General features: G+C 37.2%; 1 protein-coding gene across 1 annotated transcript in view; it reads right to left on the bottom strand.

Moving 5' to 3' along the window:
• The window catches only part of Gdi (GDP dissociation inhibitor), a 143,500-nt gene that overhangs the window by 40,078 nt on the left and 86,855 nt on the right, over positions 1-16,567 (bottom strand). The window contains exon 4 of the mRNA XM_090369680.1: positions 8,765-8,963. Within this exon, the coding sequence (XP_090225806.1) occupies positions 8,765-8,963 (199 nt within the window). The remainder of the gene's footprint in view (positions 1-8,764; positions 8,964-16,567) is intronic.

Below are 16,567 nucleotides of genomic sequence, written 5' to 3' on the forward strand. Positions count from 1 at the left end.
TTACGCAAAACTTGACAGGACCTTTACGCCTATAATTCCAAATAAATAACATTTCCAAAATGCTCAAATAAAACTGCATGTCTAAGGTAAATAGTTATAAGTTTCAAACTTATAACCAACAATGAATGAACAAGAGTTATTATAGGATAGGTGGACCAGGGTATGTCGGCCGGGGGCAAAAATTGATGTTGTTGTAGGGCAGATACCATCTTTTAAGGGTATAAAAGGTGATGTACATGTTGGAACAAATTACATAAGAGGAGATCTGCACATTTACTTAACAAGTACAGGGCAATGTTGAAAAAAAGTCACAAATTAGGATTGAATTTGAAAGTGTCTACAATTCTGCCCAGACACGATAGGGAGTATATGATGAGTCTTGTTAATCAATTTGGTCCTGGTGAGATTGTGCATGGGGTAGAGTTTTTCTCAGTGTGCTATGTGCTTGTTAAAAGGAAAGACTGCATCTACAGGGATGGGATACACTATAATAGAAATGTGCAAGAATATTTGGATGCTATTGAGGCAATGTTGGGTGGGTCGGAAAACTGCTAGCTTGTGGGGGATACACTGACTAACAGATAAACAGTAGCTGCTGGGAGAAGCGAAAATGATTTTTTGCAATGCTTCTACTAGAATGAGCAGTAGCCTGGAAAACAAGCTGCTGGGGATTTCAGAGACTGCTGGGAGTCATTGTGGAACAAGTAAATACATGGGCTGTGTTAGGGTAGCTAACAATAAGAACAGGTGCATGTATACTTGCATGTAAATCAGGCCCGGGCAAACTATGGCCCGCGGGCCGCATGCGGCCCGCCGTACATTTGTGTGCGGCCCGCGAGCTTTAATTGTATTTTCGAAAAAAGTTTACTTATTTTATGCCCTTTGCGACGCCTTTTTGAAAAATAAATTTGTATAGTCCATTCCGGTTATTTGGGACACATCGGGACTAGTGCATTTTGGCTTGATTAAGCGGCTGCCCCAATTATCCGAAGTTTCACGTAAATAGTTAAAAATGCAATGTACTCCCCCTTTACAATTGTTTCACTGTACAATCAAATCACATTACGATGGAGTCAGCATCGTAATGTGATTTGATAGGTAGCATGTAAAGTACCGTTCACTATTACAATGTGCAGTAAGCGCTGGTCATTGTGATCACGTTTGTGAATTGAATTTTAATTCTATTAAACAGCGATTCTAATTAGCGAAAATAGGAGGAATATTATCCACAGGTTATAAAAGTAAAGTTATATTAAACAGCACAAATTTACCCTTTATTACCTTACTAATTAAAAAATTAAATGATACGTGAAAATCGGAAGAATATACGTGATAATCGGAAGAATTAATACGTACTGTAATATGTACATACTAACTACATAGTTGACATTTCTGTTCACTGACATTTGTGGGTGGGGGTTAAAATTTAAAACAGTAAAAAGATAAGCAATCAATAACAAAGAACACAGCACACACAAATTGCAAGTAACAGGATACGCGCAAGTGAGAACGGAGTAACGAGTTACAAAGATTTAAAAATAGGAATGAAGAGAAGATCTGAAAATTAATTTTTTTATATGATTGAAGATTTCATGGAAGTGTAAACACATTTTACCATAATAACCCACAGAATTCCAGCTGTCGTTATTATCGCAAATTCAATAAGATCGAGTTTACTGTCCGTTTATGATAGATTTCACTAACAGAAAAGCCCAATACACAGGTGACTGCTAATTGTTTTTATTGTTTTATGGTTGTGACCTCCAGAATTTCGACCAAACCATGTGGTACCGTCGGAGACAATCGTAGGGTAATCTCCAGTGCTGGGGTCTCCTGCCCCGATTAAACGGCATGCTGTCCCAATTCCAACGGGCCCTTTTATAACAATATAATTTGCGATTATAAACTAACCGCGCGAAACTACAGTAACAGACAACTGGTGATGACGACAACAGCTTTGCTGAGGTGGCGGAGTAATAGGATAGAACTGCTGACTGCCCTCAGTTCCAGTCTGTTTTCTCTGACGGTCATCCCGCAGTTAGTTTTTTGCGTTATCTTCGGTTATCATCTTTGGTGCCAGTAGCGATAAAAATATTTACGTCCTTTTAAAAATGAATAAAAAACGAAAAATTCAACAAGAGCATCGTGTCTTCAATGAAGAGTGGAGCACAAAATATTTTTTTGCTAACATAAATAATAAGCCTATTTGTCTCATCTGCCGGGAGAGTGTCTCAGTGTTGAAAGAGTACAACATTAAAAGACATTTCACTACTAAACATTCCGAATATGGTGCCAATTTAACTCCGGAAGCGAGAAAGAAAACTGCTGATGGATTGATTCAAAATTTATCTAGACAACAAAATGTGTTTACGCGGGTAACTAAGGAACAAGAAGCTACTGTAGAGGCAAGTTTTGTTATTTCTCATATAATTGCAAAAAGCAACAAGCCTTTTTCTGATGGAGACTATATTAAAGAATGTATGACTGAAGCTTGTGGAATTATATGTCCTGACATTAAACACAAATTTGAGAATATAAGTTTATCTCGGCGAACCATAGTAAGAAGAATTGAATGTATCGATACAAATTTGAATGAACAATTATTATCAGTATTAGAATCCATAACATGGTACTCGATAGCTCTCGACGAAAGTAACGACCAAAAGAATACTGCGCAGTTATTAATTTTCATACGTGGATGTACCTCTAATTTTGAAATTATTGAAGAGCTTCTTTCGATGGAATCTCTTAAAGACCAAACAACGGGAGCAATATATTTGAAAAAGTTGAAAAATGCTTAACAAGATATAATCTACAATGGAACAAAATGGTAAGCGTAACAACTGACGGAGCACCAAGTTTGACAGGTAAAAATGTTGGAGCGTTAAAGAAAATTCAGGATAAAATTTGTGAAAATTATCCTGATTATAATTTAATTACAATTCATTGTATTATACATCAACAAGTATTATGTAAAAATGTGTTAAAAGTTGAACATGTCACATCTTGTATTATTAAACTAGTAAATTTAATACGATCGAGGGGCCTGAAACACAGACAATTTTTTCTTCAAGATATTGAATCCGAGTACACAGATATTCCTTATCATAGCCAAATTCGATGGCTTAGCTTAGGAAAAGTTCTTCGGCGAGTATGGGATCTTAAAGATGACATCATTTTATTTTTAAAACTGAAAAATATTATGGACTTTCCCGAATTAACTGATAATAACTGGATTTGTGATTTTGCGTTTACCCTGGACATCGTGACACACTTAAATACTTTCAACACCGTGTTACAAGGGAAAAATTTATACGCCCATGATATGGTAAAAAGTTTGAATGGATTTCAATTAAAACTCCAGTTGTTCCTTCGACATTTATTAATTAACAAGGTAGACCACTTTCCAACCATGAAGTTGCTGAAGATTCCAGAAAATAAATTTGAAAAATATTGTGAAATTATCAGCGCTTTGAATGACGACTTTTCACGAAGATTTGGCGACTTCCGAAAAATTGAGACAAGTTTGGCAATAGTGCGCGACCCATTTTCAATAGAAATTGATAGTGCACCGAGTGAACTACAGCTTCAGATTATAGATCTGCAGTGTGATACCGATCTGAGAGAATTGCACCGTCGTGAGGAAATCTGTAAATTTTACAATACTCTTAATTCGGACAAATTCGACGAACTTAAAGATTTTGCCCGAAAAATGTTGGTTATTTTTGGATCAACTTACATATGTGAACAAACATTTTCCATCATGAATCTAAATAAAAATTGTTTACGATCAAGCATCACCGATGAACATTTACAAGCAGTTTTAAGAATCTCAACTACAAAATTAACACCCGAAATTAAAAAAATGGTAAAAGATGTAAAACAGTTCCATTCATCTCATTAAATTCTTGGTTGTTAGAGAATAATTTTTTTATGTAAAAGATGTAAAACAGTTCCATTCATCTCATTAAATTCTTGGTTGTTAGAGAATAATTTTTTGTTGTATTTCTTCTTCATGATAACAAATAATATATGTATATCTAAAAATAGGAATTTACGTGCGGCCCGGCCTTCTTTGTGAATTTCTAATGTGGCCCTTCAGCCAAAAAGTTTGCCCAGGCCTGATGTAAATCAATGCAAGGAGTTAATAAATTTGATGAATTTGAAGTGCTGCTGGTCAAGACATTGAAGGTGGATATTATTAGGATATCACAGACGTGGTGTCACACAGATATAAGGAATGCAGAATTGGAATTTGGGGAGTACAAGGTGTACAGAAAGGATAGGAAGGGAGAATGGGGTTATGCCATTAGTTAAGTAACACAAAATCTAAGGCAGTGCATCCAGTTGACATTGGTGGACAGTGCAATGTTGAGTCAGTTTGGTGCAATATAAGCAATGGGAAAGCAAAAATGAGAGTAGGAGTGTATTATAGACCTAATGATTCTGATAAGTATGACAAACTGTATAGGTAAATAGAGTGGACTAGTAAATCAGAATGTCTAATAATGGGGGATTTTAACTTCCCAAATATTGACTGGAACTAGTGGATTGGTCACTCGCAACACTAGCAAGACTTTTGTGGATTTATTCGATTATTGTTTTCTACAGCAGCATGTTCGAGAGGCAACCAACAGAGTAATACTCTTGATTTGATTATGAGCAAGTGAATATTCATGCATTAAGAATCAGCAGATTAAGGAACCACCAAGTGGCAGTGATCACTGTGTACTGATGTGGGATTTACTTAAAGATGTAACTACCATCAAGGGTAAAGAGGAAAGGGTTTTTGTTTTCGTAAAGGTGACTACAGTGGTCTAAGATTCTTAAATTCCATACTGTGGGACCAACTGATGATATTACCAACAGCAAATTCTAAATGGGAAGCATTCAAAGAGATAATTGTGAAGACTACTAGGCATTTTGTTCCAATTAAGAAATACTGTTAAAATTTTCAGCCTAAATGAACATCATAAGAACTAATAAGACTCGTAGAGAGAAGAAAGATGCATGGGGTATATATATATATATTATCAGGGGACACAGAACACTATGGTAGATATAAGCTAGTCTGTAATCAAGTCACATAGGAGGTTAGGCAAGCAAAGGCTGATTACAAGAAATCTTTGGCAAAGGATGTGGATAGGGACAGCAAAGACTTCTTTACTTAGGTATCTAAGTAAAGAAGATGCATCCAGAAGGATAAATCATATTGGTCCACTTGATATCAATGGTTCAGCTGTTGATCTTGCTCAGGTAGCTGGAAAACTGAATGAGTATTTTGTATCCTACATTCACACATGAGAAGTTATTTAGGGAAGGGAATGCCAGAAGTTTATTGAACTCTAACAGAAAACTAAATGATTTTGTAATAAATGAGAGAAGTGGAAGAGAAATTGTTGGGCAACAGGAAAGGCACCTGGAGGTAGATCTATCCAGTTATATTAAAGGAGGCAGCAAAGGAAGTAAGCAACTCTTAGCCATAATTATGACAGAAGCCCTGGACTCAGGGGAGGTCCCCATGGACTGGAGATGTGCAAATGTATCCCCAATTCACAAAGGAGAGATCAAAGGGCAACATGAGTAATTACAGACCTGTTAATTTAACTTCTGTTCTGGGGAAAATAATGGAGTCACTGGTTCAAGAAGCATTGCAGGATCATCTAGACAAGACTGCAGTTATAGTTCAGACACATCATGGGTTTGTTAAGGGGAAGTCTTGTCTGACCAATTTGATTGGATACTATGACGTGGTCACAAAGGAACTGGATGTAAAAATTAATTCTGACATCATATAGTTGGATTTCAGGAAAGCTTTTGATACTGTTGCACATAAAAGATTGCTGTGCAAATTGGAACAGTATGGCATCAAGGCCAAGATGCTGCTATGGATAAAGAGAGGGCTGAGCAGGAGAAGACAGAGTGGTAATCAATGGGAAATGCTCTTCGTGGACTAATGTTATTAGTGTGGGTCTCCCGGGGTTTGGTGTTAGGCCCATTGTTGTTTTCTGTATTTATGAATGATACTGATGAAGGTATATCAGGCTTAATGGCCAAGTCTGCTGATGATAATATACTTGCAGGGTTGTTAATGACAGTACGCTACTGCAGCTGGATCCAGAAAAGTTGGGCAGATGGGTTGAGAGGTGGCAACTGAAGTTTAACATTAACAAATGCAAAATACTGCATGTGGGTAGCAGTAACTCCAGAGCAACGTACCTTGTGGTACTACACTCAGGGTAGTGGAAAATGAAAGACCTGGCGGTAATTGTGCAATCAGATATGAAGTTCTCTGAGCAAGACAGGCTGCCAGGACAGCTCATGGGGTCTTGTCAGTGATATACATGATTTATAAATAGGGGTAAAATGTCACAAATAACATGAACTGAATTTGATAGTGCACGATTCGGCTTTTGTGTTTACAAGAAATGGCAGAATCACCTCAGCTGACTGCAAAACTTAATGTCATGTTTACTCATTTGCTACACGTGCACTGCTTTTTTGTAAGTATCAAGCACACCTCCTCATTTTTATTCTTTTTATACCATAATTGTGCTTTATTCCCTAAAAATGAATGAAATACTTGAAAAAAGTGGGAAGAGGAAGCATGCTGGAAGATACTGCAGGTTCAGAGAGAAAAAGAAAATATTTTCAAAAAATACAAAATTGTGAAACGCTACGAGTGGAATGAAAGAACATGTGATATTGTGTGCGCTACAGGCCTAAAGGAGGCAATGCTGACAACAATTGGAAAGAATGCAGAGAAAATAAGAGCAACTTTTATAGCAGGAACTACTCAAGGTGTAACAAAATCCACTAGATCAAGACAAAGAAGAGATCAGGAACAAGTTTGCATATGATAAAATCAAAAGCATTAGCAATATTTTATCACTTAAAAAAATCATAATAAAATACGTATTTTATTATGATTGTGCATGTATGATAATGTTTTTGTTATGTCTGTTCAGTCTTGAGTGCTCAGCACCTAACCCTATTTTCCCATAAGGCCAGACTGTACATGAATTTTGCTAGAAGGGATAAGGTGTGTATCCTTTGATAAGGCAATGGTCAGGCCACAACTTCAGTACTGCAAACAGGTCTGGAGGCCTCATTTTAGAAAGGATATAGAGCTGCTGGAATGAGTACAGAGAAAGGGAATGAGATTGGGGAGGGGAACAAATGGTTGCACTTACCAAGAAAGGCTTAAGTTCTGCAAGTTGCAGCATCTGGAGATTAGGCACCTGCGAGGAAATCTGATTGAGGTGCATAAGGCTTTGATTGGTTTCAGCAAGCTCAACACTGATGGAATTCTTTCTCTTGCTCAGATTATGCACCTGAGGGGGCATAAATTCTAATTGAGGAAAGACAGTTGCAGAATAGATGTGCTGAAGTTTGCCTTTAGCCAGCGGGTAGTTGATTGCTTAAATAAATTCAAGGAAGAACTAGACAAACTTTTGAAGAAAACGGATGGGTGAAATGAGTTTTTTTTTTTTTTTTTTTTGCTGATGCTGTATAAGCATGCTTTCTTGCATCATATGCCTCCACTAATGCTAATTATGTTGAGGGACCTCTTGTTAGGTCCCGCACAAATTCCTTGGCATGTGTAAAATGGATGGAGTTATAATCACTAATCCTTAACCAACAAGTTACTTGCTGATTAAAGATTGGCTGTAATTCCATCTAGGTAGTTGTACCAGAGTATACACAGAATATTTTTAATCTTCTTAATTACGCAACTAATTACATAACTAGGAAGCAATTGGCTGCACTGCCAAAAGTAACCAGACACAAGCATGTTAAAAAGATTCTTTTAATGACAATATTTAATAGTGGATTGGCCCACCTTTGGCTTTAATTACACACCGTATCCTCATTAACAGGATACGAATAAAGTTCTAATAATAGGAAGGCACATCCAAGAATTTCTTTCAAAGAACTCCATTACCGTGGTCTCTCATCTGCCATAATCACCAGATTTAGCTCTCTGTGATCTCTCTCTCCAAGCTTAAAGTTCCCTTGAGATGTTACAGTTTTGCAACAGCTGAGGAAATTATTCAAATGTGACACAAGAACTATCAGCAAACAAAGCCTCGAATGCATCCAGAAGTGTTGGAATTAGTGTATAGTGTAGATGACACTACTCTGAAGGAGATATTCCCCAACCCAAATAGCTGGTAAGCATCATCACACCTTGTGCAATCAAACAAGATGTAAACATAATTAGATATATATTTTTAATGTAAAATTTCCTTTTATTTATTTTTTTGGTTGAGCAAATGGAAATAAGCTCATGCGCCAGGTTAATCTTGCATACCCGGAGGAGCTGCCAATGCTTGTACTGGATGTTTTTGCCAGACACCTCAAAGGCCATGCAAAATCCTGAACTTTCCATTCTGAACACAAATTACACAGCAATACCTGCTGATGGTATAAACTCAGTGTCAGATTATTGTAGAGAAATTATATATTGGCTATAGGTTCAAGATATGCTGTATTTCAAATAGCACAGGTTATAGCTTCCATTAAGGCCATGATATATCTCTTCTCTGTACTACAGGTTAACTTGGTTAATAAACAATGACAGTTTTGGATTAGATGATGGAATGCAAATACTTTTTCTAAAAGGAATTACACTCTGGAAAGTATTTTTTTTTGATATTATATTATTCACTAACATAAAATGTTTTATCCTATAAGTCTGTGGCATATTTAAGGAGAGGATAGATTCATTAAATGTGTCTATACCATTCAAAAGCATACTTACTCATCATCCCTGTACAGTGCAAGAGCATGACCTGTGAAATCTGCAGTGTCTTTATCTAGTCCAAATTTTTCATACAGTTCTGCAGTTGTCATGTGACCAGGATCAACATCCTTCCAAGTTTTTGGATCATCTGATGTAAATTCCTGCACATATACTAAGAAATTTCTGAAACGTCGCTTCTCAAACATTCCCATCAAATCTATTTAAGGAAAAAACAAGGAAAGTTCAAATGTGCCATTTTTTCAAATTTCATTGAACTGCAAGTTTTCAAATTAAATTACTTCATTAATTCTGTATTCCACTGAATGCTTGTTATGCAACTGTAATGTTATTAACTTTTACAGGACAGTGTTAAATTTACATGAAAACAATTATAAATTGTCACACTTAAAGAGATACACTAAATATTATAAAATTTACAAAATTCATAAATTATGATGATTCTAAGTGTTGCTAGCAAGAAGACTGAATGTTTTTAACAAGGCTAATATGTGAAGATATTTAGATAAATAATGCTTGTGGATGGCAGAGTAACACAGTGCACAAGCCATTAGTGTGACCACAAACAATTGAGTTTCACATTGTCCATTAATGATATTTTTTTAAAATATCAGCTAGAATATAACAACCCAAAAGTAATGTCCATGGCCTTATATGCGATACAGCCAAAACACTTACAGACTTGCAAGTTAACACTTTCATTGCCATCTAAATGTGAAAGAACCTGTTCAATGTGCCATAATTTTTGGAATGTTGAGAAAAAAAAAAAAAAAACTTTCCAATGTCCACAGCATTCTAAAAGTTCATACACAATGGTTGAAAATTAAAAGTTTGAAATTTGGTGCTAAAAGTGAACACTTTTGTGCTGAACTGTAAATCAGAAAAAATTAATTTCATAAAAAACATTATGTACATAAACTAACATCAACACAAGCAAAAAACAAATAAAAATTCTGTACCAGGCAAATAATATGTCCTGCCGCTAGCATATTTAATGTGTTTTACATTTAAGAGTCATAGGTAGGCATTAAAAACATTTTAATTTTCAGATATTAATAAAATTCATGGATAATAATATAACAATGTTTTTATTTTATTAACAATAATTACATATCGGTTATTGAAAGTACTGGTCTGTGATGATTAAAGTAGGATATATAATTTTTGCACTGAAGAGATTTTATTTTAGTTCATGACTAAATACACCATCTATAGTTGTTCCATTACATGTAGTATTTATCGAAAGATATGATGACACGTGAAAGTTGAAGAATGTTTTCATAAATGTGCAGAATTCTTTTCTAGCCTCAGTTTAACTGCAAAGAAAAAAAATTACATTCAATCTGAAAACACCAGGTGACTTGAAACCAGATGCATTTCCCAGTTTCCAAAAGTTTTTTTTTTGCATCTTAAAACTTTAATATTTCTGTTTCTAAATTCCTTAGCTTTCCAGCGATATGCTCTTAAGTCCACATTATCCAGTTTATTACGCGTGAAAATTTCCTTGATCACATGTTCATAATTTCCACTATCCTGGAAAAAAAAAAAAAAAAATACTACTGCAATTTTCAGGGGTTTGAAAGTTTTTCCTCTATTACAGAACTAAGATGAAGTTCCGTGCAAAATTTCATTAAATTTGGTCCAGTAGAAGGTAAATTAAACCGGAATATATTTTCAGTGTGCCAAGTCTATAAACAAAAGCCAAGCATTACTGCAAAGCATTCAGTGTACCAATATTGAGTAGTTAATTTCATGTACCTTTTCAGGTACATTTATTGATTGCTTAAGAATGACTTAAGAATTGCTTAAGAATGACTGCTGGTATGCATTATGGCACAGTGCCCGGGTGCATTTTGACTCAGATGCACACACTGTGGCATACCACTCCTAAGTGCCATTTTACACTTGTGTGTAAAGGCACTGAACATGTTAAAACATGACTAAGCCTAGATACAATCACTTTTAAGGTACCTTGAGGGTGTTCCCTAAGTTGCAAGACATTGTTTTCCTGCCTATTCAAGATCTGATGAAAATCTGTCGTTTCTTTTTGCTTGTTTCATGTAATAGCATTAGCTATTACATGAAATAGCCGAATTGATCGACAAAGCTCTGAATCATATACTCCCTCCTATCGTGTCTGGGCAGAATTGCAGATACTTTCAAATTCAACCTAATTCATGGCTTTTTTTTTTCAACACTGACCTGTACTTGTTAAGTAATTCTGCCAGTCTCCTACTCTTAATATCATTAGTGCCAAAGAGGTATACGGTGCAAGAAATCAAGCTTATGCAGCATCCGCCAAAAAAAAAAAAAAGCTCCGATTTCACCCCTCCGTTCATTCCAAATACCTGTCCAGCTCAGCCTTAAATTTATTTAGGCTATCAACTTCCACAACAAAAGATGGAAGTCTGTTCCACCAATCAACTACCCGCTGGCTAAAGGCAAACTTCCGCACATCTATCCTACAACTGTCTTTCCTCAATTTGAATTTATGACCTCTCAGGTGATTAGTTTGAGCAAGAGGAAGAATCCCATCAGCACTGAGCATGCTCAAACCATTCAAGACTATACATCTCAATCAGACCACCTCACAGGTGCCCAGTTTCCAAACACCGTAATCTGCAAAACTTAAGCCTTTCTTCGTAAGAGCAACCCTTTGTTCCATTCACTAATCTTGTTTCCCTTCTCTGTACTCATTCCAACAGCTCTACATCCTTCTTAAAATGAGGCCTCCAGGCCTGTATACAGTACTCAAGGTGTGGCCTGACCATCACCTAATCCTTGTTAGAAAAATTCCTGTATATCATTAACAAGACACCATGAGCTACTCTTGCAGACAGTCTGCAGTGATCAGAAAACTTCATATCTGCATGCAAAATTACCCCCAGATCCTTTTCATTCTCTACCACTGTCAGCATAGTACCACAGAGTTGATACGTTACTGTGGGGTTACTGCTTCCCATATATAGTACTTTACATTTGTCAATGCTAAACTTCATTTGGCACCTCTCAGCCCATCTGCTCAACTTTTCCAGATCCTTTTGCAGCAGCGTACTGTCATTAGTCTCATTAACAACCCTGCCAACCTTCGTATCGTCTGCAAACTTGAACATTAAGCCTGATATACCATCATCAATATCATTTATAAATACAGAAAACAACAATGAACCATGAGGGACTCCACTAATAACATTAGTCCACCAAGAGCAGTGTCTATTGATTACCACTGTCTTCTCCCACTCAACCATCCCTTTATCAATAGCAGCAATTTGCCTCCAATGCCGCACTGCTCCAATTTGTGCAGCAGTCTTCCATGTGCAACACATATCAAAATCCTTTCTAAGATCCAAATATATGATATCAAAGTTATTCCCTGCATCCAGTTCCTTTGTGAAAACATCATAGTATCCAATCAAATTGGTCAGACAAGACTTCCCCTTAACAAACCCATGCTGTGTCCGAGCTATAACTGAAGTCTTGTCTAGATGATCCTGCAGTGCTTCTTTAACAAGTGCCTCCATTAATTTCCGTGGAACAGAAGTTAAACTAACAGGTCTATAATTACTTGTGTTGCCCATTGATGCTCCTTTGTGAATTGGGGTCACATTTGCACATCTCCAGTCCATGGGTACCTCTTCTGAGTCCAAGGAAGCTCTCATGATTAAACCTAAGGGTTTGCTTACTTCCTTTGCTGCCTTCTTTAACATAACTGAATAGATCCCATCCACCCCAGGTGGCTTTCTTATGTTTATCTTCAACTATTTCTCCTCCACTTTCCTCTCAGTTACTACAAAATCATCTAGCTCACTGCCGGAGTTTAGTTCACCTCTGGCAATCCCCTCCCTGAATAAGACCTCATGTGTGAATGTAGATGCAAAATACTCATTTAGTTTGTTAGCCGCTGAGCAGGATCATCAACAGTTGAACCAGCGATATCCAGTGGACCAATCTGATTCATCCCCTTCCTTCTAGAGTTTACATACGTAAAGAACTCTTTGATGTTTTTCTTTGCATCCTTTGCCTAAGATTTCTCATAATCTGCCTTTGCCTGCCTAACCTCCTTTGTGACTTGATTACAGACCAACTTATATCTATCATAGCCTTCCATGTCACCCATTAATTTATGTATCCCATGCATTTCTTCTCTGCCACATGTCTCATTAGTTCATCTGACATCCATTTAGGCCTAAATCTTAATATTTTTTAGTTGGTATGTAAAGCCTATTAGCTTCCAAGAATAATTCTTTGAATGCTTCCCATTTTGAATTTGCTGTTGGTAACATCATCAGTTGGTCCCACCGTATAGAATTTAAATACTGTTTCCGACCTCCGTAGTTGCCTTTACGAGCAAAAACCCTTCACTTTACCCTTGATGGTAGTTACCTCTTTGAGTAAATCCCACTTCAGCACACTGATCACTGCCCCATAGTGGTTCCTTTATCTGCAAATTCTTAATGCATGAAAGAATTACTGATAATCAGATCAAGAGTATTACTCCCTCTAACTGCCTCCCAAACGTGCTGATGTAGAAAACAATCATCCAATAAATCCACAAAAGCCTTGCTAGTGTGTGAGTGACCAATCCACAAATTCCAGTCAATATCCGGGAAATTAAACCCCCATTATAAGACTCTCTGATTTCATGGCCTACTGTATTTCCCTGTACAGCTTTTTTACTCAGCAGAGTCATTAGGCCTATAACCCACTGCTACTCTCAATTTTGATTTCCCAGTGCTTATGTCACGCCAAACTGACTCAACACTGCACTGTCCAGCGATGTACTTCCTTGGATTTTGTGTTTCTTAACTAATAGCATAACCCCTCCTCCCTTTCTATCCTGTCTATCCTCCCTGTACACATTTTACTCCCCAAATTCCAGTTCTGCAGTTCTTATATTTGTGTGACACCACATCTCTGATATCTCAACAATATCTGCCTTTGATATTTTGACCAACACCTCAAATTCATCAAATTTATTTACCAAACTCCTAGCATTGGTGTACATACAAGTATACATGCATCTGTTCCTATTCTTAGCTACCCTAACACAAACCATGTTTCTTGTACTGCAATGACTCCCAGCAATCTGAAACCCCTGCATCTTGTTTTCCAGGCTTCTGCTCAATCCAATAGAAGCAGTGCAAGAATCACTTTCACCTCTGCCAGTGGCTACTCCCCCCCATGCTAGCAGTTTTCCGACTCACCTAACTCTGCCTCAATAGCATCAGCAAATATTCTTGCACCCTTTCTATTTAAGTGTATCCCAACCCTGTAGAAGCACAGGGTTGGGATCCTGTTAACAAGCACCGACCAGGCTGAGAAAAATTCTACTCCTTGAGCCTTGCAGAACAATCTCCAAGGCTGAATTGATCAACAAAGCTCTCAATCATATACTCCCTCCTATCGTGTCTGGGCAGAATTGCAGACACTTTCAAATTCAACTCTAATTCATGGCTTTTTTTCAACAATGACCTGTACTTGTTAAGTAATTCTGCCAGTCTCCTACTCTTAATATCATTAGTGACAACCTGTAAAACAATATCACCTTTTTTGCCCTTAAAAAATGATATCTGCTCTACGTCATCAACCTTTGCCCCTGGCAGACATACCCTGGTCCTGTTGCACCTATCCTTTTACACAATATGTTACCCGTTTCCCTGACAATAGAGTCATCGACAACTATCAGTTCCTGTGGGATCAGTGCATACTGCCTTGGAGGTTGCTGCTAATATGATAGATACTAGTCCATTTACAGTGGAAGAAAGGCTAAAAGTGTAGTACCACAAGAGGATACGCACAAACAAGACAGTAAAACAAGTGCAAGAATACTTAGAAGAGAGATGTGAAAAGCCAGCACCATCCAAATCAAATCTTCAGTTGGGAAAAGAAGGCATTTCAGACTGGAAGAAAGTACTGGACATCAAATACAGTGGATAGCCAAAAATTCATCATTTGGAAATGAAAAGCATTCCAGCATCTGTGCTGAAATATCCAAAAACATTATCTCGTGCAATGAAACATGACCTTAAAATGAAACTATAAACCATTTGTGAATTATCAGAGATGCAGATCACAAAAAGCAGCAGCAATCTTATGACAGATTTCTGCAACATTTTGATACCATTCCCAAAAGATCAAAGGTCATGTTTAGTGATGAGTGTGCTATTTATCTCAGTTCATCTCCACACAACGTTTACTTTGGAATAATGTCAATCCACATTATGTGGAAGAAGTGCAAGACCATCCACCACATGTTATGGTTAGGGCAGCATTATCTGCTCACCACCTCAGTGGTCCTTATTTTTTTGATGGGCTGGTCAACAAGTAGTCATTTCTTGTTGACCAGCCCATCAAAACATGGTGGAAAATTACTTCATACCAGAACTTGAGGCATGGAATAGCCCATGAAATTTATTTTCAGTGGAATGGGCACCCGGGCATCATGCACATGCAGTTCAAAATTATCTCAACCAAAATTTCCCTAACTATTGGGCTTGCAGGTCTTTGTAGACACTTCTGTGGCCAGCAACACAGTCCAGACCTGATCACTTATGATAATGCCCTGTGGGGTATGTCAAAGCTGAGGTTGCAGAATGTTGCATGGCATCTATTGATGAACTGAAACAACAAATTCAGGATGCATTTGCTACAATAACACTCAGAACACTGCACCAGTTTTCACATCATACATGAAGAAGAATGATCTTGTACTATGAAAATGGTGGACATCATAACAATGCTCTATGTCTAAAAAACATGATATTCTTGTACTATTGGAATAAGTAGTGGTATTAAAGATTTGAAGTAAATATGCAACTTATTTTTTTATTTTTTATTATTATTATTTTTTTTTTTTGGTAGTTGTTGGTGCATAGGCTTCTATGGCCATAATGCACCTCCCAAGGTTTTTTGCAGTACTTTGATCCAAGCCCGAGGCGGGAATCGAACCCGCGACCTTTGGGTTGCCGGGCAGGCACTTTACCCACCCGGCTAGCCCGGTCGGCTATGCAACTTATGAAATACAGTATAGATGGATAGCATCTTCACTTGCATCCATAACCTCCTGTTCACTGCAGAAACAACAGCTTCAAAATATTTAATTTTCAGGAAAGGAAAAAATAAATAAATTGCATGGTAAAAGGTCAGGTGAGTAAAGCAGAGCTGATAATATAACAATCATGTATCCAGCATGTTAGATGGGATAGCAATATTAGGAGACTAGGCATCCCTCCTCATGCGACCATGTGACACTCCTGCAGTGGTCAATGATTATTAGGTCTGTAGGAGCCTGTGTATTCAGGAGTTATCTATAAGTTGTTGGGCTAAGTGGAGCTATCTATAAGTTGTTGAAAAAATAGGAATAACTGAATAAAATTTTGCTTCTTCCACCTCAAATCAGCTAATTTACACTCAATTGAAGACTTCAGAAATTCCTCTAGTTGATTGAAATTTTTATTAGTATTAGAAAATGACACAAGGAAACAAGCTTATATAGTATCAACCAAAAAAAAAAAAAAAAAACCCTACCCACACATCTCTCCACTTCTGTCTAAACCTTCTTTAAATTTATCTAAACTACCCACTCAACTGAACCCAGACCTTCCCAAATTGCATCATGCCAACTAAGCTGCCATAGCAGACCGGGGGATGTGGTAACAGCGGTATAGTACTCATGACTCTCGTTGCATAAAAAATGAGCAGTGTGCAGGTATGTTATGATGCAACAACTTTCAATCACTGACTGCCCACCATTCTGGACACATGCCAAATAGCCTCTCACAGCTAGTGCAACACCTGCATACG

Source organism: Mastigoproctus giganteus, chromosome 3 (genome assembly GCF_048544385.1).
Source record: "Mastigoproctus giganteus isolate SK-2022 chromosome 3, ASM4854438v1, whole genome shotgun sequence".
Taxonomy (NCBI): domain Eukaryota; kingdom Metazoa; phylum Arthropoda; class Arachnida; order Uropygi; family Thelyphonidae; genus Mastigoproctus; species Mastigoproctus giganteus.